Source organism: Haliotis asinina, chromosome 15, assembly GCF_037392515.1.
Source record: "Haliotis asinina isolate JCU_RB_2024 chromosome 15, JCU_Hal_asi_v2, whole genome shotgun sequence".
Lineage (NCBI taxonomy): Eukaryota > Metazoa > Mollusca > Gastropoda > Lepetellida > Haliotidae > Haliotis > Haliotis asinina.
The window spans coordinates 7,036,960-7,064,909 of NC_090294.1; the positions used below are offsets into that span (position 1 = coordinate 7,036,960).

Below are 27,950 nucleotides of genomic sequence, written 5' to 3' on the forward strand. Positions count from 1 at the left end.
GACGTGAGGCGAACGCTTTACCAACAAGGCTACGCCACCGCCCGAGAGGCCAAAAAGACCGAGAGTGATCACCCAGCAAGATTACTGTAGATTCTGTATTTGGTTAGTTGGTTAGTTGTTCAACGCCGAACTCAGCAATATTCCAGCAAAGTGCCATATGTCTCTGTAAATGATCCGAGTCCGGGTCAAACAATCCAGTGATCAATATCATCAGTATCGATCTATGCACATAAGGATACGATGATATGTGTCTATCAGGTCAGCAAGGCTGACCACCTGATCCTGTTACTCACCGCTTACAAGTGTGAGTTGCTTAAGACTAATTCAAACCCTGATTTTCACGATTTTATTCTTAATATACGTGTCCCGATGCTCACAAGTATGTCGTAAGCCTCAACGGGAACATAGTGATCAGTAGCGATTCAGTTGGCATCGGGGCCTCTCGCCCAGTTCGGGGTATCTCATCTGTCATCATCTGAACCGAGTTGAAGACGTTAGGCGCTGGCAAAGCTGAATTTGCTGTTTTGCTAATACCAACACACTGTTTGCCACTTTTAACTATTTATTTTCTTTGTTTCTCTTAAGAAATCAAACAATGCTACGAGAACGGGCGTGTACTTGTTTTTTTTACGGTGTATTTTACGTGTAATGCTTGAGCTGTTGAGGAAGGTAATAGTACTAATAGTGAAATTTGTGTGTGTGTGTGTGTGTGTGTGTGTGTGTGTGTGTGTGTGTGTGTTATATTGCTAGATCGATAGTCACACTGTAATACACAAATACGCATTACAACAAATAAAGTATATGCCATATATTTAATTAATTTACATGTTTCCTTCTACATACCATTTCCTTATACACAATCAATGATAATGTTCAAATATATTTTGTTCTATCATAGAACTAGAATATAAGAATATTATGATACTTGTTTTGCGTTATGCACAACTAATATGTATCCAATATTTAAAAGCCTCCTATCTTTGAAAATGAATCATTTATCTGCTCTTTTTCACAATTTTACGTTTCGAAATTCATTTCTTACCATGGCCTTTTATTCACGGAACGAGTTTATATAAAACAGACGACCTACTTTTCCCCTCAGATCAATGTCAACATCGGTTGTAGTGAGATAATCTTTGACAACGACAGTTGTGTCAATATGGAAGAGTTGACAGCAGTCTTGATGTGACAAACTGAAGGATGATGTAAGTGAGTTCAGCGTGACGCCGTTTTTAGGAATATTCCAGCACAATCACTGCGGGAGACAAGAAATGGGCATCACACATTGTACTCAGGTAAGACAGCGAATCCTCTAAACACACAAACACACACACACCATCCCACCCACCCCCACCTCCCATTCCTTGGATCCGGCAATGAAGGTTCGGTGTGGTCAAACAGGATACGTAATAACTTTTTTCTGTTAGACTGGGATGAGAGGAAGCGTGTGAGATCCTCTGTCTCCGGCGAACCAGTCAAGCTATGAATCTCTGAGACCAAATCATCCCTTTCTTCCTCCGTGAAGCCAATCAAGGCACCAACCATAGTCTTGTACCTGTCGACCTCACAGCAGAACAACAGACCCCCTGCCGAAGAAGCAAAGCATAATAACATCAACAGGTAGGAAAAAAATCCGAATACAGAAAACCGCGTTGAAGTAGTTATTAAATAAGCTCTTTTGCTTAAATCTGGAATGTAAATTTTAAACATTCCGTTTTTTTAATTGGATATCATATTCTCTATCACATGTTTTTTTTACGTTATTGTCAATACTGTTAAAACAACTTAGGAGAAATATTACTATTATCAAAGAAAAAGGTTGAGTCCACGCTCATTATTGATCTCTTCTTGACGTATTTTTCATTGCTGAAAATAAAACAAGAAGGAAAAAGAAAGCATCGTTCCAAAAATAAATTTTATATTCAACAAAATTTTGAAATCCTCAAATCATTCTATGGAAAAGATGTTGTCACCATTCGAACTTTTCTGATACCAGCAGGAAGGTTGTCCCGGAATATCAAGAGTTGGTCACGAATGTATTTAATTCAGTTGACAAGCTTTGGAGCAAACCATATACATGTACTATGGTGATTGATGGCCCTAAATCATTTATTCGCATCTATTTGAATGGGCTGAACTGAAACTGACAATGGGAGAGGAAGAGGTGTACAGTAAAATCGATTACTGAATCCTACACACACGTTTATAATGGAAAAACAGTGGCCGTTGGAAAATGGTCAGTTTTAACATATATGTTTAATCTGGGAACGACCTCAAGTACACGTTTTACCACTAATTGAGTTTGAGTCCAAAACCGGATTCCATCCAGACTCTCAGACTGAAATAATGGGATTACTCACATTCTGCCTACATCCAGTGGGATTTATATTTTATTTATACTAAATAACATGATGTATATGTAGTGTATGAAACTCCTGAACACCAGCAAACCCACAGGGCTAATAACTGAAAAATGTTGCTGGCCCTGTTAACATGTACCCGGCCCTATATTAAAAACAGGAAACTAAGGTAAGGTGTTAAAATAATGTGACTAATGACGTACCTCTAAAGAGGTAAACTCAAACATGTGCAAAAGCAACTAAAAAGACCTTAACTTGGTGGTCACTTTTGATTTATTTAGTGTCACTGTCATCTGAATCAGAAGAACAGGCCGTCAGAATCATTTTCAGTATCTGTTGTCTACGTGTTCTTCATGCAATGTGCATCAGGAAATATAACAAATTCAGCTTGGTCACAGAGAACATTCTTTTTCACATTTAGTGTTAGATAAATGGGTAGGCTGATCTGTGGAAGTTACGGTTTGATTGATAATAAACTATGTAGAAGTCGTCTAGTTACCACAGTTGTAAGTTATTTTCGAAATATTTTCAGTAGTCAATGACATGGTCAAATACATACCCTTGGACAATGTATTGACCCTAATGGCTGGCCATGAAATTAAGTGTAAAGGTCACATGCAACGTAAAAAAACAACTGTCCAGAATCCGATACCGTTCGGTGTGCACTTACCGAAACAAATCGTAAGAATGCCAATTCAACCCATAAAGCTGAAAAACTAAAGCAACGAATAAAGCCCGCGAAATTCAAGCGAATTTCCTAATTTCCCCCCAACGCTGGAAAAAAAGTGGTTTCAACAAATATGCTGCGCTGCGCACATGAAGCATGCGAAGTGAGTAAGTTTGCGGAGCTTGAAAGAGTATGCCTGCCCCAGTATGGGGTCGTGAGTAGCTACCTGATCTTGGTTGTGTACACAAACAAGTAAATAATCTACTCGTTGCGTAAAAAAACCCATGTTGATTGTGATAAGCCGACTCTGTCAGATATATTATTTCAACCTCAAACCTATATGTCTACCTGAGTGTCTGCTAATGACAATATGCAATGCACAACTTCAATCACTGACCACATTCGATTTGAAATTAACACCTATCGGGCTTACAAGACAAAGCGAATTGGCAAATGAACCCGTGGCCAATGACAATGCTTCGTTACACATGAGTGCACATCCACCGGATCTGAGTGGGTTTGGTATCGCGACTTCTTCGTTTCGAGAGAGGAAAACCCAAGTACAAAATACTGCACTTTTGATTTGCGATTATACGCTTATAATTTGGTTTATTTGTCTTTTCACAATCGCCAATGCATTTGATATATCATGAACAAGTGATAACTTTGTTTTAATTATGTTATATTTTTTTGGTTGCCCGCCATGTGACAAGCAGGCAGCGGGCCGCCGCGAAGACGCTATATCATAAACTGATATATGAATCAGAGACATTAGTATGACGAAAATCTCATATTTGCCTGTCAACATCATCATTATTATTATTGTAGAGGCACCACCATGATCATCATCTTTGAGGGTAAGATTCTTTATGTATAACAACGTCTTTATTACATATGATGCGACGTTTCGGTATGGATCCTTATACTGTTATCAAGCAAGAGTGGACTAATACATCGCAGAACAGACTTATATACATGGACAGGAATAAAGCAATAACAACATGTAGGTATGGATCAAAGGCGGGGGATTAACAACAACAATGGATGGTAGTAATGATGTGACAATAAGAGGAAGCCAGTAGTGGCTGTAACTGTAACAAAGTATACATGGCTGATAAGGTAATTAGTGAAGATGGCTGGTGAGCTCTAATCTGTTATTTTTATCAGTTCATTGTATGCAATAGGGATGAGATATCCCTGATCTCTGATCAACAGAAACTCTCCAGCTTCGAATAATGCCAATCAAACAAATCATCATCATCTTTAGTCAATAATTTCAGTTTCAAGAGATGACTTGAGACATCTAAAAACTGAAGCTCTTCCACACTTTCTTTCCCTTTCTACCTATATAGATGTGACCAACAGACCATGACTTGTCTTGTTTTTTACTGTAGGCAGAATGAAATGCAGGCATGATGAGAGGACACCAAACAAAGAAGGTGTGAAAGTGGAGGGCAGTGTGGAACCAACTTTATAGTTGTCAGAACAGAGTTAATCTGTTTCTGTAAGCAGAAGGCGATTGACTGCTGATGCAAGAGTGTAAGCCAAGTTACCATAACTGGTTTGTGTAATAATCGATCGACTGCCGATGCAAGAGTGTAAGCCAAGTTACCATAACTGGTTTGTGTAATAATCGATCGACTGCCGATGCAAGAGTGTAAGCCAAGTTACCATAACTGGTATGTGTGATGATCGACTGCTGATGCAAGAGTGTAAGCCAAGTTACCATAACTGGTTTGTGTAATAATCGATCTTCAGTTTTCATTTTTTCCGATGTTGCCAGCTGCTGGTCTGATTACTTCAGAAGTAAGTTTTTATGGGTTCTTTTAAGATAGTCAGTTTGGTAATCATACACTATGAGGTGTACACTTTAGTCAAATATTGTTGTAATGAGTTGCACTGTTAATTGATTTACTCAGTGAGTCATTATCTGAACTGGAGCCAGGTATCCAAAAAGTTAATCCCTCTTGTAGAGTTGATGTTACTGAGTGGTCTAAATTGTTTACAAACACTTCATATAATTTATCTTGAATCTTATTTTCTATTGTATATAATCTGGAACTCAGAGGTGGAAAATCCTGTTCTTTTTTTAAAGACATCTCAGTTTGAATTTGAAAATTATCTAGCGTTCATACTGTTTAACAAAGTCATCCCCTTGCTGCGTGTTCTTCTTACGTCACGCTACCACTTACCAGTTGAAGAATGAAGATGGCATGCCACACCAATGAATGAAAGAAAATGTATACTATGTTGTATGAATGATGTGGGTGATAATTTCACTATGTTCTTAAATGCGCATATTTTAGAAAAGAAAGATCAATCTATAAACTAGCTTCCTTCATAATCAGACCAAATATGATAAAATATATATTGCTCTTCACATGAAACCTTAGATCATTTATGAAAAATAAAATTAAATGCTGTAAATATAATTATAATGCACATTGTAAATTCTTCCGGCTAACTACTGTTCCATCTTAATATTATTTTTTATTGCCATTTGTACCTCATATGCCGATGATATTGATCTGAGTGTTCTGTTCTGTTATTTAGTTTATGGTCTATTCCTATTTCATTAAGAGGTAAGAGGCAGGGTGGTTTGTCTTTTGACCTGTCTGACTATTGGGATGTCTGACAAATGGGAGGATACCTCTTGACCTACTCTGCAGGGAGCACTAATTAGGACTGGTCTATTTCAGCCATGGGTATTGCCTTAGTTAATCTCCCTCATTTGTGTCTACGTTTTGGGAGATAACGCGTGTAAGACTGATTTTGTTTGTACAGAGCGTGTGCAACCATTGCAATAAAATAACCCCAAAATATTGTCACTCAAAACACCTGTTATTGCTCCCCAAATACCAAATATCCAGAATCCAAACAATGTCCCAGCAACTGGCCAAGCCAATTTTTCAAGGAATCCTGCAGATGAAGAGGATGAAATTTGAAAGAGGAGACATATGTGAATATAATCACAAGACACAGATTTCAGCCTGGACAGAGTGAGCTGGGTTTTAATAATCCACAACGATATAATCAACGATATTAGACGATAAATATGATAATTGACCTCGGATTCGAACCCAGAAGAAAACGACTATTATATATTATGTTGTGAACATGACAGATTAATACATTCCAGATAATTAATGTAGGAATTTATTAACTATTTTCCTTTGGAAGATTATATCATTCTTTGATTTATATCTCCACATATATATTGTGGCCATATCTCTACAAAGTACAGAATAGTACAAATACCAATAAACGGTTCTCTTATACGCCCTGATGTAGATAGCGTCCACTGCACACCAACTCCTGAAAATGATTTACATGTATATTTATATGCAACAGTACAATCACGGATATTCCCCAATACAATAATGAGTTTCTGTTCGAATTTATTCCAACAACACTTTTAGATAATGTGTTTTCATATCGATGAGCCGTCACGAACCCGGGAAATGCACAGACCCATGTGTCATTGCGAGGATTTTGACCTCCCCGTTCACTGCCACCAGTCGGGTTTTAATATAACGCGGCGGCAGGGAATCATTGTATATATGACTGAGTGAGTGAGTTTAGTTTTACGCCTCACTCAGCAATATTCCAGCCATATGGCGGCGGTCTGTAAATAATCGAATCTGGATCAGATAACCAGTGATCAACAGCATGAGCATCGATCTGCGCAATTGGGAACCGATGACATGTGGGAACCATGTCAGCAAGCCTGACCACCGATCCCGTTAGTCGCCTCTTACGACAAGCATAATCGCCTTTTATGGTAAGCACTGGTTGCTGATGGCATATTCTACCCCAGGACTTTCACGGGTCCATGGTATATGTTCTTTCAACAACTAACTGTAACAGCAATCGCCATATCAGAATGTCTAAAAGTGGAACTTGCTATTACATATAGATTGTGAGGCATTCCCCCGTGTACGTTCTGTATTATATAAAGGGTTCATAACTTTATTCTGAATTTTGAAGAATTTTCTTTCGCTGTCCTTTATTGTTGTCAAATATCGTGGGAAAAACACCAGAATTGTATGTGACTGGAGCGGAGCGCCGTGATACTGATGTATTGGCGATAACAGTTACGCGGCGATAACTGTTCGGCAGCAAGAAAGTAGTGGTTTGAGACCCACAACATGGGTATACTGTAACACAGGAGGTACGAATGTTACGAGAAACGTTATGAGATCTTAGGCTCATGAGAGTTTTGTGAAACGGGGCCCCAGGCTATCGGCTTCTTGTCGAACTTTTGTATAGTCAAACTGGCATTATAGTAATTGTCTAGTATAACCTACCGAGAAAGGTATTTAAACCTAAATATTCTCATCTTCCCGGTGTATATTTGATGGAACTGAGCCGGTGCGCGCAAAATATGTCCGCGTCCGGAATATCGCCACCATCAAGGTATACACCCATTTCCTCACAGGTTTGTGCTCCGAGATTTCCAGTCCCATATTTAATATTTTATTCAACATTTTAAATGTAATGGTATCCCAAGTTCATGATGTTGATCACTTGGTTGGCTGTTCCAGACTCGATTATTTACAAACCGCCGCCACATGGCCGGAATATTACTGAGTGCTGCAAAAACTAAACTCACTCACTCACTGTTCCTGGAATTGTCAACTGTATACTGACTCTTAGTCTCTGCATATATATAATGTTGATAGTAACAAACAAACACATTTGAATTGAAAAGGGGCCCCGTGGAGAGCAGAGATTCAGAAAATTTAACAACCTTTCAGGACATGGTAGGGAATATAATGTGGTTCGGGGACTATGAGGTGGACTTATTTTCAACCTACCCGTCACAGCTCCAATCATGAGCATGGTCAGTCCAGGTAACACTAATGAAACGCACATTCCAACACCTGCACCAAGGATGTACTTGGATTTACCTGGATAAAGATGTGATGATAAGGTGATGAAAATTACACAATGAAGTAATTACAAACTCAAGATAGCAAGGCATAAGATCTCAATGAAACGAAACAGACGAAGCGTAAATAAAACGCGCATATATTGTGCTTTGGTAGGTTTTGTACGAGGAGTACATAACATCAAACATTCTAGTCATATCAGGTTAGGTACATTACGAACTGAAAGAAGAAAACGTGCATATGAAGTACTATTATAGTATTCAAAAGGCTGTTTATCTCAAGTTTAACATAAGCATTCACCGCCACCCGACAGCCGATTCTTATCCGGATTGTCAATATATAATTAAAGCTAAATCATGATGTATCATTGCCAGTAAAAGTGATATTTCTTGAAATGTCTTCGTCTTTGTCATTACAGAGAGTAGTAACCCTTATGGACTGAATGACTTGGTTTCGTTTCACAAAGATACTGAGTCAAGAAACAAACTTCACATTCTTTCTCCAGGGCACTATAAAAGAGATGGTAAGATCTTTAAATTCCTCGTCTACTTTTTGACTGACTAATGCTTGTGAACACTTGGTTGGGGATTCTGCGCCATTGTTCTTGCAAGGCAGCGCAAAGTTCCTGCAAATTCTGAGGTTGGTTCTTATGACCATGAAGCCTTCTCCCAAGCGCATACTTTGTTGGATTAAGGTCAGGGGCCCTCGAGGGCCAGTCCATGACGTTGATTCCAGCGTTTTGAAGGAAATTTCTTTTCAACATCGCGGTATGCGGCCGAGCATTTTCATGCTGGAACTGTAGACCTGGGCCATGAGCCGCCATGAAAGGAACGAGTTCAGGGGTGAGCACCTGGTCGCGGTAAGCAGCAGCTGTGAGGTTTCCACGGATGACCAGAAGTCGGGAACGGTTGTTCCCACAAAAAGCACCCCACACTATGCAACTTCCGCCCCCGAATCTGTCCACTTCCAGTACACAACATTGGGCATACCGTTAACGAGGACGTCTCCAGACTCTATTCCTGCTATCCGCAAATCTGAGGGGAAACCTGAATTCATCGCCAAAGACGACTCGATTCCAGTCTCTCTGGCTCCATCGGAGGTGATTTTGGACCCCCAGCAGACGCTGACTTTGATGAAATGGTGTCAATATTGGCCCACGATATGGACGTCGAGAATGGAGATTGGCAGCCCGCAACCAACAGTCGACCACTAAACATCTCAGCCCTGGTTCATCTAGCCGGCAGAAATCTGTCAAGTAGGTGACGTAAGGCGATTTGACGGTCTTCTGCTCGTGATGTCACACGTGGACGATCGGACTGTAGGCGAATAGAAGTGGTGTCAGTTTGTTGTTGACGACCTAGCAAGTCATACACAGTACGACGGCTGCATCCCATTGCTCTTGCGACGTCAGTAACTCATCTTCCCTCTTGCAACATTCCAACGGCACGTTCACGTTGCGCATGTGACAATCACAACATTTAAAGTACCGTTACAACTGTGGTTTAAATTTTTTTTTTAATTCTTGAGGCCAGTGGAAACATGTGCAAATGAAGAAAACTTCGATGAGAAGGTCACGTGATCGACTGCACGTGCAAAACCCGAATTTTGCACTGACGTCATTTGCAAGACGAATGGATGGGTTTGAGTGGGTTTTGCTAACGTTTTACTAGAGTAGACAAATAGTGAGACCATTTCGGATACATAGATGTATCATCAGAGAAAAATTGTTCATTATTTTTAAAAATTACATTTTGTGAAGTTTCTTTTTTGACCCAGTATATTAGCGCACATGCAGCTATCGAGAGCATGTCCGTTATTCTATTTTAAGTGGCTGACTACAGTACAGACTCAATGCTGTAAACCTAGTGTGGTTTTAGTTAAAGTCCGTTTACATGAAAACAATGGTGGTTTGTTAAACAACGTTTTCTCTTTGTAGACAAAAATTCCGCAGAGTTGGTGTGATTCCCCTATTTACTGTCACGTTAGTTTGAGTCATTTATAGTTATTGTTTTTGAGTTAGAGTGCAATTCATTGGGGAGATTTGACTCAAACGGACAGTTTACGTGTAAGTGTTTCAATCGTTCGGAACGTCAAAATAAAATCATTCACGGTTTCAAACAACGCTTTACCACGTTCCCTGTCTCTAACTCTCTTGACTGAAGTTGTAATCCACTGAATGATGGAAATATCTGAAACATAAGTAATTCCTCCATGGAGAACATGTATACATCCACGTGAAATGTGTACAATAATACACATAATACACGCCTTTATATTATCAAGAGGAAAACAGTTAGTGTATCATTGCTGATATCTTTGTGTTGGACACATAATACACGCCTTTATATTATCAAGAGGAAAACAGTTAGTGTATCATTGCTGATATCTTTGTGTTAGACTCACTTATTTCCAATAAAGAGACGGCAAAAATAGACGAACAACGCTAAGGTCGTGTCGGAGTTGAGGTACCACACTATCACGTGACCAGTGTGAAGTCTGTGTTCTTGCCACATACAATCCTTGCAGCGTAGCGTAACACAGACGTGCTATTTTATCAGCTAAATCTAAGTCACCTCCATTAAAAAGAACAACATATTTTCAACAGCTGCTGCACAGCCTGGAGATCTGAGTTTGTCCACTTTTGAGGAACTATTAGCGTACCTTTGATCTTGTTTCAGAGATAATTATTCATCTCACTGAGCCGAGCTGTGAGAGAAAATAAATATGAAGTAACATTCACAATAAGGGTATAACATATTTAGTAGTTAGAAACTGCATACCAGCGAGAATCAACTACATGTACATGTCTCCCGTTGGTAAGTGTCCACCTCTGCCATTTATTACCCATATAAATGGGTAACACAGAGTAACAGGTAACACGACACGAGGTAATGAGTCCCTGGGGAGGTTGCACCTTTTGTTGAACGTTGATTGGCTGCTTTTAGGCAAACTTAGATGAGTACGACCAGTCATTTGAAACAACTGAAATTCATTCAAACATTGAAAAACGTTTTTAATTTTCATCTGACATTTGTCGTTTGCTGGCGAAAATGTACAGATTATGACTGTTCAACTAGCCACACCTGTCGCTATATGTCACATGACTGGTCTCGTGATTACAGTTCAGACCATGGAGACTCTATAACAATGGATGAACGAACTACTCAGAGTCAACCTCAATAAACTACGTTTTTGATTGCAATTATTAATACACAATTCCAACATTCAAGTACAGAAAACACATATGTATTATTACTTAAGAAACTGTGCAGAGGTTGGGAGAAACACCTTTATAGGTGACTATTTAGGTTCGCGTAATACACCCTTTTAAGGTTGCGGTAACGGGATGATATTGTTTGAAATGAAGTCGCCATTGACGCGTAGTGACATGGGGATTCCCCCATCGTTAATTTGCTTTGAGAGAAACTGGTGTTTTCATTTTAGAGTTTTTAGATAAAAACTGACATGGTAATGAACAAGGTATGAAAGCGTGTTTCATCTTACATTATACATGTACTTGGAAGAATAAATAGACGACACAGTACCTAGAATCCATGTTGTCACGCTCCTAAAAATACTTGCATCGTCAGTGTCATCAAGAGCTGAAAATGGAGCATGTCATGCATGAAATTGTTTGCAAGTTTTATATGCACCATGCGATTTCGGTCTGAGATCAGCAGTTTTGATCAGTATTGAAACAAATGTCGATATTTCAATACAGGTTGAATAACCTGGCGCATACAGGAAGCATTACCACTCCCTGCAATGTAAGTTTGTTGTTCGGTCAAGGTATGATTGCATAATAGGTTTGCGTACAAAACTACTAAACACCCCACTGATCAGACAGAATGCGCCAAACAACACTCCTGACACAGACAATCACAGGACCTATTGTGTATATGTACATACCTAGGGCAGTTTCCTTGAGTACATCCATGGTCTTCAACAAATATAGAAGGTGATCAAAAAATAGTTCACCGTGATCCATTGCTATGAGGAAAGGAGTACGCCTCGGCGAAAAGTTGTGTCAGAATTGAACAGGTCTGACGTCACACACTGAAATCATATCATGCATCAAAGCGCACAGGCACTGGTATAGAAACAGTACTGACACTGACATTCGAGACTCACTAGTGTTGTTTCTACGCAAACTAAATAACGACTCGTGACATTGTAGAAAGCTTTCATGTTTATCTACTTAAAGTGAGGTGGGGTAGCCTAGTGGCGTTCGGTCGTCACGCCGTAGACCGGGGTTCGATTGTACACGTGGGTAGAATGTGTGAAGCCTATTTGTCGTGTTTCCCGACGTGACATTGCTGGAATATTTCTAATAGCGGCGTGTAACCATACTCACTTACTCTCTACTTCAAAGCTGAAAGATAACTCCATTCTGTAATGCCATAAGCATAACACTCGGATGCTGCTGTATTTCATGAACAAATTAAACCATTTCATTTTACAAATACAATGATGATGATAATTTGTTGGAAAAGCTGCTGAAAATGTGATTGTTGTCGTGTTTGTGTTTTGTTTCGAAATGTATATATCTTAATAATGTATTAAAGCTATAAAAGTAAACATGTCTAACACGATCTGTGTAAATAAATTATTTCATATTTACTTGACATTTACGAATCCCAGATTCAATAATTTTCGTGAACAGGCAAACACGGTAATATTTAGAAAATAAAGCTACTCTGTTTTCAGCTTTGCCGTCCTTTAACGTGATTTACGACCGCTAAGTGTAATTTAAAAACAGAACGCTTTAATTAGCGGTCCTTAAGTTGCCGTCTAAGTACTGATTTGATAAGCTCTCAGCCATTCAGTATCGAGTATCACGCAATGTCGTGCAAGAATTATAGATAAACGTCCACATACGATTCCCCGTTTGTCAGTACAAGGTCGTACCTTGGTACCCAGTTTGGTTATCTACATCTTTAAGATTTATATCCATATAAATCAATTCTGTCAACATATAATTTTGTGTCTTCTTTTTCCACACACAGAGCTGCCTTTCACAGTGAAACATTTAGAATTAGAATCTTAAGAGTTCGGAATTACGGGATTGCGTTTCTTGTGCTATTGCGTACACATGCTGCGTAAACTGACCGGCAAATTAAAGAAAGTGTACTTGGTTTTCAAGAGGTCATTATCATTGACCCAGAGTACCTAGACAGACAAACATAACACAGGGGTGTTAACAACATCTTTACTCAACTTGAGCTAAAAATCACACTCGTACTACAGAAACACCCGGTGTCAGACATGCGCAAGCTGTCTGGGGGTCCTGAAAATCAGTTTTCAAACACATAGAGGCTAAGCAGGTACTGAGTTACATACAGTACTACCATCACCTTAGCATCATGTTTGTCCACCCTTGCATCTGTACAGGCACGCAGCCTCCAAGCTGAAGATGTCGGACAAGGTCACGTGGTATGCGACGCCATTCGTCCAGGAAAGCTTGTGCAAGCTGCTTTATATTTTGTGGTGGGTTTGGGCGTTTGCAAACGCGTCTGTCTAGTGCATCCCACATGTGCTCTATCGTGAACATCACTGGAGAACGTGCGAGCCACTATAGATCGTTCACGTTGTTCTTCTCATCGATGCCAACGATGAACAACTTTGTCCTTCGAAGGGTCTGTATCCCCTGATACCTGCTGCCCGAAGACGTCTAGTAACCGTGGGAATTCGCCGCTGATGACGTTAAAGTACCGCCAGGAAAGAGTTTCTCAGATGTAACGTCCCCAAATGCCGGACTTAAGCTGGTGTTGCTACTCGCGATCTCCACTTCATGGCCTGTACTGTGTCTGGCCCGCCTGCCTGTAACGTTGCAGTAATCTAGATACGGCTGCACGGGTGCAGTCGAAGGTTCTTGCAACGTTGGCGTTTGTCGACCCTGGACTAACGACTGAGCAGATGGGGGTGGGTCTAACAAGCGTACACTAACATATATACACATATAAAGAAGGAAAGGGATGTAACGCGCACAGAGTTGTCAAACACCCCTCTCTCGATTATGGGCGAATTCGATTTGGATAATTTTGGATGTATTCGAAAGGGAATTTATCTGGCTTTATTTCAGCAAGAATCGCGGCTGTATATTCCACAATCTCCCACCCAGAATTCGCCCATAATCGAGAGTGGGGTGTTTGACAACTTTGCGCACGTTACGTCCCTTTCCTTCTTTATGTGTGTATATATATCATTGTACGCTTGTTGGACCCAGGACGTATTATTTTCAGCAGTACAAGCCCCTGTGGAGCCAGTCACACTTGGGCCGTTGGAACAGAGATTGGTGTAAGTGGAACCACTTGCTTCAGGTATCTTTTCAGACAGTGCTGAACTCAATGAGGCAACGTTGCACGACCTGTCTGTAAGCTGAAGGTGGCTATATTCGCTACTAAAGAGACTGTCACTTTTCGTGTTCGGAATTTAATGTCAACAGCAACTTTCAGCTGTGAAATTGTCAATGTGTTTTTTACAGAATAAATAATTAGACATGGTTTTGGTGGTATTCTGTTGAACAACTTGACATAAAGGCATACTTGTGTTTCTTTGGCTGGTCAGTATGTTACTTCTCCATTCGCGTCTAAATGGAACACAACAAAACCATACTTGAACAAAAAGAACAGACGTGCGTTCATCGGCCGATTTATTTAACATTGCTTCATCACAAAACCTACAGTCTATACATACAAAATCATACGTGAATAACGAATGCACGCTGAAACCCATCACGTAAACCAGGGATAACAACTCCCGTAGAGAAAGCAAATGTATATAGACACCTGAGATCTCTAATATACAGTATGCTACCACTTTTCTGCCACAAAACACAGAAGGTGCTGCATATATATGATTATAACAACCAATACACTATAATAATCACATCATTGCCACAGCATAAAGGCTCGACAGCATTCCAACCGTATTGTATTGTAACATCTTAACAGCTGACATATGGTATACATTCCACATTACCGTATTATAACGACTCCACAGACGACATATGTCGATACACATTCCAAATTACGTATCTTAACGGCTCGACAGCCATAAACCACCATATGGTGAAAATCGCTCAGTCCCCATCACACGAACGATCACATGCATCTGAAACATAGGAAATACAACATTAAAATATAAACGCGTTAACTGCTGGAAGGCAAGGAGTGCACTAATAGATATGCCAATATCAAATGTCTGAACTGTTATAAATAATATACTTCCATATCACGCCACCTAACGGCGGACAGATAACACATGTGACGCTAGCTACCGCTAGGAGAAAATAATTCCCTCCAATTCATAATTCAAACGATTATAACAACCAATACACTATAATAATCACATCATTGCCACAGCATAAAGGCTCGACAGCATTCCAACCGTACTGTATTGTAACATCTTAACAGCTGACATATGGTATACATTCCACATTACCGTATTATAACGACTCCACAGACGACATATGTCGATACACATTCCAAATTACGTATCTTAACGGCTCGACAGCCATAAACCACCATATGGTGAAAATCGCTCAGTCCCCATCACACGAACGATCACATGCATCTGAAACATAGGAAATACAACATTAAAATATAAACGCGTTAACTGCTGGAAGGCAAGGAGTGCACTAATAGATATGCCAATATCAAATGTCTGAACTGTTATAAATAATATACTTCCATATCACGCCACCTAACGGCGGACAGATAACACATGTGACGCTAGCTACCGCTAGGAGAAAATAATTCCCTCCAATTCATAATTCAAACGATGGAAATAATATATCATTTAGTACCAGACGTTTGCTCAGTAGTTTATAAGTGATAACTGTATCCCTGTTTTGTTAATTTGACAAGGGAAGGCCTGAGGTGGAGAGGAAACTCCTCGAAAAGCCGCTGAACGTATGTCTCGGGTCGTTACGTAACCGGTGTAGCAAATATGGTGGCAGCGTAGTATTTACGATTGAGCCCGGTGTATTTACAAGAGCTGATTAAGTTCGATGAGTGTTATAACAACTGAAATCCAACATGTAGAAGATAGGTTAACTATTTTGTCAATTCAGTTTAAGTCAAATAATGGGTATTAGTGTCCGTATTAGGACAGAAGGTTTGTAGTAAAGTTTCAAGTCGGTAAGTTGTAGCTCACTGGCTTCTATTCTCGATTCACCGCGAACATAGACTAAATTGTGCCGATAAAAACTTCTTTCACATATTCGTTTAATTTTTAGAAGGAGAACATACCTTTAGTTGAAAGGTATTTGCAAGTAATAGTAACAGTTTTATGACTTAAAAATTGTTAGGGTGTAATTGAGGTGTATGAAAAATATGACATTTCGCCATTGAAATGCCGTTGTTTGAGTATTCCTAGTTACTTCCTCAAAACATCTTTCACATACACCTTTAATTCATATGAGGGGAATATACTATCAGGTGAAATGTGTTTTCAAGTAATAGTGATAGTTTCATAATCTAAAAAAGAATGTTAGGGTGTATTTGAGGTGTGTGAAAAATGTGACATATCGCCGATCTGCTCTGATCCGACATTGAAACACTATTCGCCGTTGTTTGAGCGTTTCTAGTTATTACTTCAAAAACATCTTTCGCACACACCTTTAATTCTTATGAGGGGGATGTACAATCAAGTGAAATGTGTTTGCAAGTAATAGTGATAGTTTCATAATCTAAAACAAAATGTTAGGGTGTATTTGAGGTGTGTGAAAAATTTGACATATTGCCGATCTGATCTGATTCGCCATTGATGCTTGAGGGTTATAGTTCCATAACTTCTTTCTTTCTTTTTGATCTTATTATTTGACAAAACTGGGAAGGTGTTTTAGAACGCGTTGTGATAGTTTTACACTTTATTTTTGAGGGCAGTGTGACAGTGTCAGTTAAAATTTTGTTAATGTCCATTCAATTCCCCACATGCAATAAGATATCTGAATAAATTATTGATGCAAACAAAAATGTTTCAAAGTAGATGTTTTAAAAGGACAGCTGATGTTAACACGTGTTCACGCGATACTTTTGCGTTCTCTAATATGTTTTGGGAGTGAAGGCCGCGGTGTATCATTTATTCTTTCATTCATTCACATATGTACTTTCTTTTGTTCTTTTTCTTTATTTCGTTCATTCATTCACATAATTCTTGCTCCTAATTCTTACTATCATTCGTTCATTCATTCATTCATTCATTCATTGTAAAATTCCGACTGATACAATAAACTGGCTGAAGTTCTGTTAAATCAGGGATAATCTACAACGTATATACTCTATATAGTCTCTCTGGTTAAACACAACTGAAGTTGCACTGGTAACGAGCCTAGTCACTGTGTGCGTTGGAGCATAACGAGGCACACTTAAATTAGTACAAATAGTAAAGAAAGCAAGCGAGTGACCTATCCCTGTTCATAAACCCTAAACAATGATTGTTGAATTAGTACCTTCACCTACTTAGTTGTTGTTATCATAAAATTCTAGAAAACCAGGACTACCTTTACTGGTGACTGCATTGAAGATATGAGTTGGACCTAATATTATCCTTTACAAACGGTTAAAGTTGCCGATCTCATCCAACGTCACACCTGATGGGCCTAGCTGTCAAGTCGGGGTATAGGTTTCAGGTTAGACTTAGGCCGAAAGGTTTATCATTAATTATATTCAGTAATTCGACCTGAGAAGGTCCGGGGTGGCCTTCAGCAACCAATGCTTGCCATAAAAGATGACTTTGCTTGTCATAAGAGGCGACTAATGGGATCGGGTGGTCAGGCTCGCTGACTTGGTTGATACGTCGTTGTTCCCCAATCGCGCAGACCGATGATCAAGCTGTTGATCGCTGGATTGACTGATCCCGACTCAGTTATTTACAGACCGCCGCCATATAGGTGGAATATTTCTGAGTTCGGTGTAAAACAATACACGATGCATTATTTACAGCAATCACTTTTTAGTGTGGTTACAACAATCACTTTTTAGTGTGGAAGATAATGAAATAGACTATAAATTTGACCGGAAATAGAAACCTTTTAATCTCCGTTTTCTGAAGAGTTCCTTCAGTGATGCTCACTCTTGATGAAATATTAAACTGCGACCCATGCTGTAAATGAGAGTTAATCTAACATATGACTTCTAATTTCTGAACAGTGCCCTTAATTTTCTTTGTATTTTAATGAGAATACAGAAGCTGTTCTTACAATCTGTTGGATTATTCCGCTGCAAATCGAGCTATTCGGTTGTTAGGTTTCTGTCGGTGACAACAGGACGACAGCAGCAACACAGGTAGGTATGTTGTTGTCATTGTTTCAGGAGAAATCACACAGCTTGGTGTAGATTTTATAACTGGAAAGAAGTGTGTAAGAACCCTGTAAGGAAGTGGCAGGTTGATTAGTCGATGCCGGAATATACAGTCCAATCTGTGAGGGTGATCAGAGCCGGCAGCTGTTTTGATTACACTTGATATTCTCCACAAATACAACATATCACACGACACGACCCTTACTTGGACACACAATAAACAAAGTATCTACAGGTCCATATGGGGGCCTTGTTGTTTTTTCATCTCACATTTATCGCTGTGCAGATATATTACGGTCTAAGTAGGTTGAAATGTTTTGTCACACCCATTTGAGAAGGAACTTACGAAAACCAGGCTCATAGAAATTGTAGACTACCGGCTGGCGACCAGTTATCGCAGCATAATAGTTATTGCCCACATCTGGCTCTAGCACTTGTGCAGACAGCTTGCCTTGTACACCCGTAGTATTTTACACACTGACATATCACAAAAGCGATAGGTTTTGAAAGTTAAAATCACTGTAAGTATTATACATTGTAGACATGACAATTATGAATCTCGTCGGAAGACAAAACCCAAACAGGTCGGGGGGATGTCATGTGACCTTTAGTGTGCTGACCTTGAATTCATATATGATGAATTAAATGAAAATTATCCTGGCTATGTTGTGAATCGATGACATTACAGTTCAGCCCACAAAGTCTGCAGATTTTATTTTGTGTAAACATATGATAAACATACTCAATAGTTAACCTTTGAATAGACCCAAATTTCCATCTCTGTTTTATAGACCTGACAGATACCATGCATATGATACTGACAAAATATAACTGTCAGTCTTCACCTTTATCTATATTTTTTCCCAGAGAAAACAAACATTACCCAAATGCAAACAAAAAGTCATTTTTTATGTCAAATTTGGTGAATAACATGAGCAATTCAGAAATGGCAATAACTGGCCTTGTTAGTTGTTGGGAAAGCACAATAAACACTACCACACTTTCTGTTGACCATGTTTTGGAGAAACATGATTGGCAACTGTTAACAAACAGGGAATGTTGGTGAATGGCTAATCTAACATCAAGACAAATTTTGTTTCACTATGTTAAGAAACAATTAAGCAAATCGTTAAAAAACGCTAAAAAATGGTGATAAATGGTCGCTAGCCAGTAGAGGTTCAGTAATATGAGAGCAAACAATTCCATGTCGTCATTACGAAAGACACTGTATGTGTGGTCCAGATGACTGTTAATTCTTCATTTTTCATTTTCTGTGCCTGGGGTAAGATCAAAGAGGTGCTGTCTATTTAACAGATCACTCCTATTGCTGTTTGTCTTGTTCGCAGTATTTTTGTGTTTGGCATGTTTGGCAATGGGGATAGAGCTTAAAGATTGTATAGTAGTTGGATGGTTTGTTGTGTATTGAATTGTATGTTTTGTTGTAGATGGCACTGTATAGTGGTTGTATGGTGAGTTGTATGGTGAGATTGGGGTTGGATAGGATAGTGTTTGTTTGTTGGGTTGCTTTTTGGATTGTGTGTCGGTTTGTGGGTTGAATGGTATAGTGGTTGTTTGATGACTTATATGTTGGTTTTGGCTGTTAGATAGTATAGTGTTTGTGTGTTGGGTTGCTTGTTGGATTGTATGTTGGGTTGTCGGTTGGATTGTGTAGTGGTAGGGTTTTGGGTTGTATGTAGAATTGTGTGGTTTCTTGATTGATGATGTCTCCTCATCAGTGCTGGTATATGACAAGATGCAGAATGATTCTAGTTACAGCACTTCCATGTTTTAGGTTGAGGTGTGCTTCCATCATGGCGACTGAGAACATCAAACGGGTGTGGGAGAATGACGACATCTTGAAGTCCGCTCAGGACAAGCGTCTATATCGAGGTCTGGAACTCACCAACGGGATGAAGCTGCTTCTGATCAGTGACAATGACACTGACAAATCTGCAGCTTCAATGAACGTCAATATAGGTAAACGATGGATTTCATAACAATTTTATTCTATTTTATTTTTTAGTATCTGAACAAAACAGACATTAATAATGAACCTCTACCTAGCCCCATAATTGAAAGAAACAGATTTGAAAACAGATAATTCATTTTGAATGTATGTGTGCAAAAATTGTAATGTGAAACCTAAAATGTATAACTATAAATTGTATATGTCTGTTTTAAGGATGTCATAGCAGATACTAAACATAGGGGTAACACAAAACATCTTGTTAAGACATTCCACCAGTCCTTGGGACAGGTCCATCTTGAAAGATGTGACATGCTGTAAAGACACTCTTGTTCTATGGCTACTTGATATGTTTGGCCAGGTGATTAATCACAAATGTAATTAATGAACAAGTCTTTGAATGTCATTTAGAAGTGAAAATACATAAGAATGAAGATTTTTATGGATATCAACTTCTTTATGAGAGAACACAACGTTTCGGAGTTAATGCTTACTCCTTCATCAGGTGATTGAGAAAGGGATACAGAGGTGTATTTATATGTACAGGTAAAACAATAACAAAGTAACAAGTGGAATGAGTTAACGAAAGCTAGTATAAACAAGCACTGATAGGAAGCCGATAGTTAAGATAACAATGATGGAAGCCAATGGTAATGCATTACAGTTGATTGGATATGTTTACATAACATGATTGGGGATAAGGATGGAAGCCAATGGTGATACATTACGCATGATAGGATGATGTACATAACACACGATAGGGGGTGAGCATGTTACATGAGGGTTGGTGATGTACAAACACAAGTATGTACTGGGTAGATAGGCTATACATGAATTACATAGATAGAATGTACACAGGTAGATGAGATTAATTTATCAATAAGTCCCAGGCACTTGGTAGGTACACTCCTTGGTCGCGGTTCATGGCTGGTTTCTGTCTCCGGATCTCGATGGCCTCTTGCAGTTTCCTTTGGCGCCAGTTGTTGTTGTTGGTAGATAGTATCCTAGTGTCCTCCCATCGAATTGAGTGTTCAGGGTTCTTGAGAATGTGTTCAGAGATGGCCGATTTCTGGTCGAGTTTCCTGACTGAGGTCTGATGTTCCTTCATTCTGGTGTTGATTGGTCTCAGCGTTTCTCCAATGTATAGGTCGCCACAGTTGCAAGGGATCTGGTAGATGCATCCTCTCGGGTTAGGGTGTTCACAGCTGGGTCCTTTACCGTTGGCTTTTAGGTAGGTCTTGATGGTCTTGCCACTGGAGAAGGTGACATCGATGCTGGCTTTGGTCTTGATGAGGCGTGATATTTGATGACTGATGGGGCCAAGGTAGGGTATGGTTACTCTGATGGGTGATGGAGAAGGTTTGGGGCGGGGTTCTCGGTCCTTAAGGGTCTTGTTGATGGTGGCTGTGACGAGCTGGGGAGGGTAACCGTTGAGTGTGGTGAATGTCTTTCTGAGGTGGTCCAGTTCATTGTTTAGGGCATCGGGGTGGCAGAGGGCTTTGGCACGTCTGGTAAGGGTGGCGATGATAGCTTGCTTGATCTGAGGGTGGTGGCAGGAGTTGTAGTGGATGTACTGGTCGGTGTGCGTCGGCTTGCGGTAAACTGAGGTTCTAAGTCCATCGTCTGTGGATACACACCCTCCACACCACAGACGATGGACTTAGAACCTCAGTTTACCGCAAGCCGACGCACACCGACCAGTACATCCACTACAACTCCTGCCACCACCCTCAGATCAAGCAAGCTATCATCGCCACCCTTACCAGACGTGCCAAAGCCCTCTGCCACCCCGATGCCCTAAACAATGAACTGGACCACCTCAGAAAGACATTCACCACACTCAACGGTTACCCTCCCCAGCTCGTCACAGCCACCATCAACAAGACCCTTAAGGACCGAGAACCCCGTCCCAAACCTTCTCCATCACCCATCAGAGTAACCATACCCTACCTTGGCCCCATCAGTCATCAAATATCACGCCTCATCAAGACCAAAGCCAGCATCGATGTCACCTTCTCCAGTGGCAAGACCATCAAGACCTACCTAAAAAGCCAACGGTAAAGGACCCAGCTGTGAACACCCTAACCCGAGAGGATGCATCTACCAGATCCCTTGCAACTGTGGCGACCTATACATTGGAGAAACGCTGAGACCAATCAACACCAGAATGAAGGAACATCAGACCTCAGTCAGGAAACTCGACCAGAAATCGGCCATCTCTGAACACATTCTCAAGAACCCTGAACACTCAATTCGATGGGAGGACACTAGGATACTATCTACCAACAACAACAACTGGCGCCAAAGGAAACTGCAAGAGGCCATCGAGATCCGGAGACAGAAACCAGCCATGAACCGCGACCAAGGAGTGTACCTACCAAGTGCCTGGGACTTATTGATAAATTAATCTCATCTACCTGTGTACATTCTATCTATGTAATTCATGTATAGCCTATCTACCCAGTACATACTTGTGTTTGTACATCACCAACCCTCATGTAACATGCTCACCCCCTATCGTGTGTTATGTACATCATCCTATCATGCGTAATGTATCACCATTGGCTTCCATCCTTATCCCCAATCATGTTATGTAAACATATCCAATCAACTGTAATGCATTACCATTGGCTTCCATCATTGTTATCTTAACTATCGGCTTCCTATCAGTGCTTGTTTATACTAGCTTTCGTTAACTCATTCCACTTGTTACTTTGTTATTGTTTTACCTGTACATATAAATACACCTCTGTATCCCTTTCTCAATCACCTGATGAAGGAGTAAGCATTAACTCCGAAACGTTGTGTTCTCTCATAAAGAAGTTGATATCCATAAAAATCTTCATTCTAATGAACAAGTGCTGAGAATATTTAAGATTATTAGAGTATCAGTCTAAGTAAACTTAGTCTCAGTGTATTTCGTTACGCTCCACCACTGAGTCTAACTAAACCTAGTAGAAGGTCGCGTCAGGTAACCTTTCAGCGACCAATGAACGTCCAATCAAACGCGAGAAGGTTAAGTAGATTTGACCAATCAGACAATGGCTACTATTTAGGAATCGGAGGGACTTTCAAAATATTCAGGTCATGGACACAGGTCTCTCCACAAACAAAAATCCGCATATAACACTGTTATTTGACCTGCAGTATATACGCATTGGGGGTTCTGTTGACATGGTTACCACTAGCTAATATTTGCACAAGATGACATCCTTGAATATTGCCAAAAACAGTATTTTCAGCGACTGTTTACTCACAGTCATGGTCATGGTTGTACATATGCCATGTGCATCCCCCGGAGGCGAGCGTACACTAAATAGCATTCGGAATCGTTCGAATACGAACCTTTTTGAGATAAAAAGTTCAAAAGGTACTTGCGAATGTTCACTTTCGCGATTTGATAAGCTGTGTTCTGATTGGTCAATCTGAAAGGTTACCTGGTAAGTTTACTTAGATTGTTGAGTATTTCAGTGTTTGTAATGATGAAGTATCAACAACATTTAACTGTCCTCTGTGTTGTGTACATTGCTTCTCTGTAAAGACTGTGCAGAGTTACTTTTCAGTATTGTATATGTTGTCCTGTGTAATGACAGTGTGCTATGTTACTAATCAGTGTTATTTATGTTGACCTCTAGTGACAGTATGCCAATTTACTAACCACTGTTGTTTATGTTGACCTATGTTGTGCCAGTATGCAGATCCACCAACCAGTATTGTTTATGTTGTCCTCTCTTGTGATGGGTAGTAAGGTAGGCTAGTGGTTAGAGCATTTGCTCATCATGCCAAAGACCTGGGTTTGATTCCCCACATGGACACACTGTGTGAAGCCCATTTATGGTCTTCCTTGCCATGATATTGCATGAATATTGCTAAAAGTGGAGTAAAACTATTCTCCCTATTATGATAGTAAACCATGTTACTAAGCAGTATTGTTTATATTTTCCTCTGTTGTGACAGCATGACAACCATTACTAACCAGTATTGTTTATATTGTCCTCTGTTGGGACATTAGGCTGACTTACTAACTATTGTTGTTTTGGTTGACCTCTATAGTGACAGTATGCCATGTTACTAAAGAGTATTGTTTATATTGGCTTGTGTAGTGACAGTATTCCATGATACTAACCGGTATTGTATATGTTGTCAAGGCCACATGAGTGACCCCACAGATCTGCCTGGTCTTGCCCACTTCTGTGAACACATGTTGTTTCTTGGCACAGAGAAGGTAAGTATATATCCCCAGTTATTCTGACCTCTTTGTGTAGAGTATAAAAACAAGAACTGACAAAGGGAATGTGCAGTAGTGTTGCCTATATATCTGATGGTGCTTGGTTTTATATTGCAAGAACTATATATACTCATTTCAAATGTTTCTTTGTCCCACAATAGTTGTACAAAATGTTAAATGGCTTTCATGTTTTTCTGTCAAAAAGCATACTTAATATGTACAATATTTAATGTAATAAATGTGGGGAGGCAGAACTGCAAAAAGTTATTACCAACAACAAAGTCAGCGTAAATGTATTGGATGAGGTTCCGAGATGTCATTTTCATTATATTTAATTATGTTTATTACTGCTTGATGGGAAGAGTGTAATGAAGCTTATCACTGCTTGATGTAGTTAAATCATGCTTATCACTGCTTGATGAAGACAGTTTTGGGATGCTTATCACTGCTTGATGTAGTTAATCATGCTTATCACTGCTTGATGAAGACAGTTTAATGATGATCATCATTACTTGATGAAGACAGTTTGCTTGTCACTGCTTGATGAAGACCGTTTCATCATGCTAATTACTGCTAGCTTGATCATTACACTGAAGAATTCAGACATCATTTGAGAATATTTACATCCTACAAGTTGCATGCAGTCCTAGAAGAGATTGTCTCAGTACCTTTATGTATTTCTTTAACTAAAACATATTTTTTGTTGAAAAAAATATTAATTGTTATTTTCATTTTCTATTTTTTCAGTATCCAGATGAAAATGAGTACAGTAAGGTACGTTGTGTATTCATATATGTTTAAATGTGTTGAAAAACTGAGTACTGATTGCTAGTGTCACATCACTGGTTGTTGTGGACATTCTGCACCCCTGGTATGGAATCTATATCAGTCTGAATCCATGCTCAAGAACAATGTGTGAAGACCAGTCTAGGTCTCCTGAGGGTGGTGGGGAAGCCCAGTGGTTAAAACATTTCTTCATCACGCTGAAGACGCAGATTTGATTCCTCACATTGGTACGATTTGTGATGCCCATTACTGGTGTCCCCACCATGACATTGTTAGAATATTGCAGTGTATGAAAAAAACCTGCCAAACCCATCCAGACATTAGGGCTGGTGACTTTAAAATGTTACCAGCCCAAAATGAATTTGACCAGATAAAAGACCAAGATATGGTGAATTTACTCAGATGTACAGAACAAATTTTTACCAAATCTTTGGGTTGGCTAGCTGTAAATTCAGACCATCCATCAGAATTCTAGCCCATCTCGGACAGTCAGATGGTTGGACAGAACTTATTTTATAAAGAATATTGGTAAAAACTGAGTAAAACTAAATTCACTGACTCAATGTTTGTGTCCTGCTGCAATATGAATAGAATACTGCAAAATAAACAATCCAATAATTAACATTGCATTAATGGGTTGATTTGTTGAGTGAGAGTGTGATTTACACTGTTGTGATCCACTAGGCTACCCTACTACCCCACTATCCCCGATTTGAATGCATGAATGGGTTCAGTTTGATTCACCGAGGACATGAATTAATGGTAATAGCCCTTGTTTACACTATTGTAGACAGCCATCAGCTTGTACAGTGCTCTAACCACAGCCATATTGTTTTTAGTTCCTCAGTGAGCATGGGGGCAGCAGCAACGCATACACCTCCACAGAGAACACCAACTACTTCTTTGACATCACACCAGGGAATCTGGCTGGGGCTCTGGACAGGTTGGTACCACAAGTCACTGACTGAAGAAATCTGGCATTTCTTCTCAGTCCAGAACCTTAGTTAGAGTGAAGTTGACAGGCATGATGTCCAGAAAAGTGTACAGGGTTTATGTTTTGATAAACAAGAACCTACTTACCCCTTTGCCCACCCCCATCTCCACCGCCCCTTTTTTCCACCTGTATCCCCCATCCCTGTGCCCTACCCATATCCATTACCCCTCACTCCACCCCTCCCTCTATCATGATACCCCACAATGACACATCTTTGTGCCCTGCCTCGAGTCTTTATCCCTCCCCCCACCCCTCCCTCTCTCCTGATACCTCACAATGACACATCTCTGTGCCCTACCTCAATCCTTTACCACCCCTCCTTCCACCCCTCCCTCTCTCCTGATCCCCCACAATGACACATCTCTGTGCCCTACCCCTATCCTCAACCAACCCTCCCTCCACCCTCTCTCCTGATCCCCCACAATGACACATCTCTGTGCCCTACCCCTATCCTTAACCAACCCTCCCTCCACCCTCTCTCCTGATCCCCCACAATGACACATCTCTGTGCCCTACCTCAAGCCTTAACCCCTCCCTCCACCTATCCCTCTCTCCTGATCCCCCACAATGACACATCTCTGTGCCCTACCCCTATCCTTTACCACCCCTCCCTCCACCCCTCCCTCTATCATGATCACCCACAATGACACATCTCTGTGCCCTACCTCAATCCTTTGCCACCCCTCCCTCCACCCCTCCCTCTCTTCTGATCCCCCACAATGACACATCTCTCTCCTTTACCCCCCAGTATTAAATCCCTGACCCTCCACAATGCTTGCTGTTGATACCTGCTTATCTCACTGCAGGTTTGCCCAGTTCTTCTTGTGTCCACTGTTTACATCCTCTGCGACCGATAGGGAGGTCAATGCTGTCAACTCAGAGAATGACAAGAATCTCCAGAGTGACCAATGGAGACTCATGCAGCTGGAAAAGTCCCTTGCTGACCCATCACATGACTTCAGTAAATTTGGATCAGGTCAGTTTCCATGATAACCAGAACAGCGCTCCATGTTATGTTTATGTACCACTAAGTATTAACTCACTGTGTACCGAATAGTTTCTTTTGGTGTTCACTATACCTGGTATAGTGAACATCTTGGGTAGTGTTTTCTAATCTGTTGAGGTCAGTGTGAAGATCTAGGTTAGAATTGCTCTTCAGCAACCCATGTTACGGCAAGGTGAATGTTGCTGTAGTCCATTGTATGCTGTTACCACTACCATTATATTCATGCTACTATTGTAACTTCCCTGCCTTCGACTCTTTAGTGTTCACACCAGAGCTTCAGATAAGATTTAGCTTGTGGGTACTGTACCTATTGTTGGTATTAAGTGAGTATTATAAATGTTGCGTGGGTATTTCATTTTCCGTCACTCATTGCTTTCAAATATGTGGGTATATCAGTGATTTTACTCACTTAAGTATAATATTTATGTTACCTTCATGTAAAATTCTTTAATTTCATTGGTCAATTATGTTTTAACACGTTTCTGTGTCACCCCTCGGTGACAACTGGAAAAAATATTACCTGCTGCCAAGGGAAATGCCAAACTCACCGTCAAGATGCTGTGTAGTAGCGCAGTAATGCAGTAACGGTATGACGTCATAAAATGAAGCATGTAATGTCTGGAGTTTGAAAACCGTTCCATCAGCTGTTTTTGAGTTCAACTATGTTGATATTTATTTCACCAACTTTCACTGCTTTATTTAAACTATTATATATATTGAATCATTTGCACACTCAACTTAAACATA

General features: G+C 40.1%; 2 protein-coding genes across 2 annotated transcripts in view; one reads left to right on the forward strand and one right to left on the reverse strand.

Annotated features, from left to right (window-relative positions):
- Window positions 1-738: 738 nt before the first annotated feature.
- LOC137266237 (uncharacterized) lies at window positions 739-11,907 on the reverse strand. The gene is made up of 9 exons (XM_067801733.1): window positions 11,829-11,907; window positions 11,465-11,521; window positions 10,596-10,625; window positions 10,049-10,108; window positions 7,845-7,937; window positions 6,286-6,342; window positions 5,866-5,946; window positions 1,355-1,586; window positions 739-763 (listed from the first exon to the last, which is right to left on the reverse strand). The coding sequence occupies exons 1-9, from the start codon at window positions 11,905-11,907 to the stop codon at window positions 739-741; spliced, it is 714 nt and encodes a 237-aa protein (XP_067657834.1).
- A 6,080-nt stretch (window positions 11,908-17,987) lies between these two features.
- The window catches only part of LOC137265563 (insulin-degrading enzyme-like), a 42,772-nt gene continuing 32,809 nt past the window's right edge, over window positions 17,988-27,950 (forward strand). Inside the window, exons 1-6 of the mRNA XM_067800983.1 lie at window positions 17,988-18,208; window positions 20,016-20,200; window positions 24,338-24,414; window positions 25,165-25,191; window positions 26,043-26,146; window positions 27,004-27,173. Of these exons, the coding sequence (XP_067657084.1) occupies window positions 18,099-18,208; window positions 20,016-20,200; window positions 24,338-24,414; window positions 25,165-25,191; window positions 26,043-26,146; window positions 27,004-27,173 (673 nt within the window). The 5' untranslated portion in view covers window positions 17,988-18,098. The remainder of the gene's footprint in view (window positions 18,209-20,015; window positions 20,201-24,337; window positions 24,415-25,164; window positions 25,192-26,042; window positions 26,147-27,003; window positions 27,174-27,950) is intronic.